The 1,132-nt window shown below is 44.7% G+C and overlaps 1 protein-coding gene across 1 annotated transcript in view; it reads right to left on the bottom strand.

Moving 5' to 3' along the window:
- The window catches only part of LOC106963282 (tripartite motif-containing protein 16-like), a 7,722-nt gene extending 6,997 nt beyond the window's left edge, over positions 1-725 (bottom strand). The window contains exon 1 of the mRNA XM_015058114.1: positions 249-725. Within this exon, the coding sequence (XP_014913600.1) occupies positions 249-725 (477 nt within the window). The remainder of the gene's footprint in view (positions 1-248) is intronic.
- Between the last annotated feature and the right edge of the window lie 407 nt (positions 726-1,132).

Genomic DNA, 1,132 nt, shown 5'->3' with positions numbered 1-1,132 from the left:
ATCTTCTCACTGTCCTCCACTGCTTTATCAGCAGAGACATTGATGGCCTCCACCTCCTGTTGAAGCAGCTTCACATCTTTCTCTTGGTCCTGGATTCTCTGATGGATTTGTTGTCGACTCTCCTGGAGCTTCTTCTGCTTCTCAGCTCTTTCTGCTGCAGCTGGGACTGTTTTATGGCCTTTATGTTCCTCCATTAAGCAGAGATAACAGATGCACTGCTGATCAGTACGACAGAAGATCTTCATCACCTCATCATGACGGGAGCAGATGCTCTCCTGGAGATTCTTGGAGGGATTCACCAGCTTGTGTTTCTTCAGTCCATGGATGTCGTAGTGAGGTTGGAGGTGATTCTCACAATATGAGGCAAGACAAACTAGACAAGTCTTGACAGCTTTCATCTTCCTCTCAGTGCAGACATCACAGGCCACATCTTCAGATCCAGCAAAATAATGTTGAACTGGTGCAGCTTGTAGTCCAGTCTTCTTCAGATCCTCCACCAACTCTGCTAACATGAAGTTTTTTACCAGTCCAGGCCTCGGTTTGAACTCTGTCCTGCACTGAGGGCAGCTGTAGTTTCTCCTCTGATCTTCTGCACCCCAGTAGTCTTTAATACAGTTCATACAGTAACTGTGTCCACAGGGGATAGTCACTGGATCCTTCAGTAGGTCCAAACAGATGGAACAAGAATATTTACCTGAATCCATCTTATTTTTTCTCTCAGCCATTTCACTTCTCGATAAGACTGAATATCTAAAGTTCCTCTTCCTCCCGTAGATGTCTCCCGTAAGAAGCAAAACCCCAGTTTGTTAGTTCCTGATCTTCAACAGTTTGTCTGGTCAGCTCAGTGATTCTACCGATAGTGAAGCTTTCAGATAAATGAAACGGGAAGAACCAGAAATGCAGCAGCAGAGCAGAACTCTGTCGACCAGAAGGGAGGAGCTTCACTGCAGGTGATGTTAGAAGAGGCAGAGGATCTCCAGACTTCAGATTCTCTCTTCACTTCCAGCTTTTACGTGTTTTTATTCAGACTGACTTTGACCATTCAGACAATTGACCATTTTCAGTAGGATATTTTATTTCATGTACCACATAGCCCCCATAACCTACATTCACTTTCAACAGTGTTGAAGCA

This window comes from Poecilia latipinna, unplaced genomic scaffold (assembly GCF_001443285.1).
Source record: "Poecilia latipinna isolate Pla-1442-1.1 unplaced genomic scaffold, P_latipinna-1.0 Scaffold1516, whole genome shotgun sequence".
In the NCBI taxonomy this organism is placed as follows: domain Eukaryota; kingdom Metazoa; phylum Chordata; class Actinopteri; order Cyprinodontiformes; family Poeciliidae; genus Poecilia; species Poecilia latipinna.
Note: the sequence above shows the minus strand (reverse complement) of the source record. Positions and strands in the feature narration are given on the sequence as shown.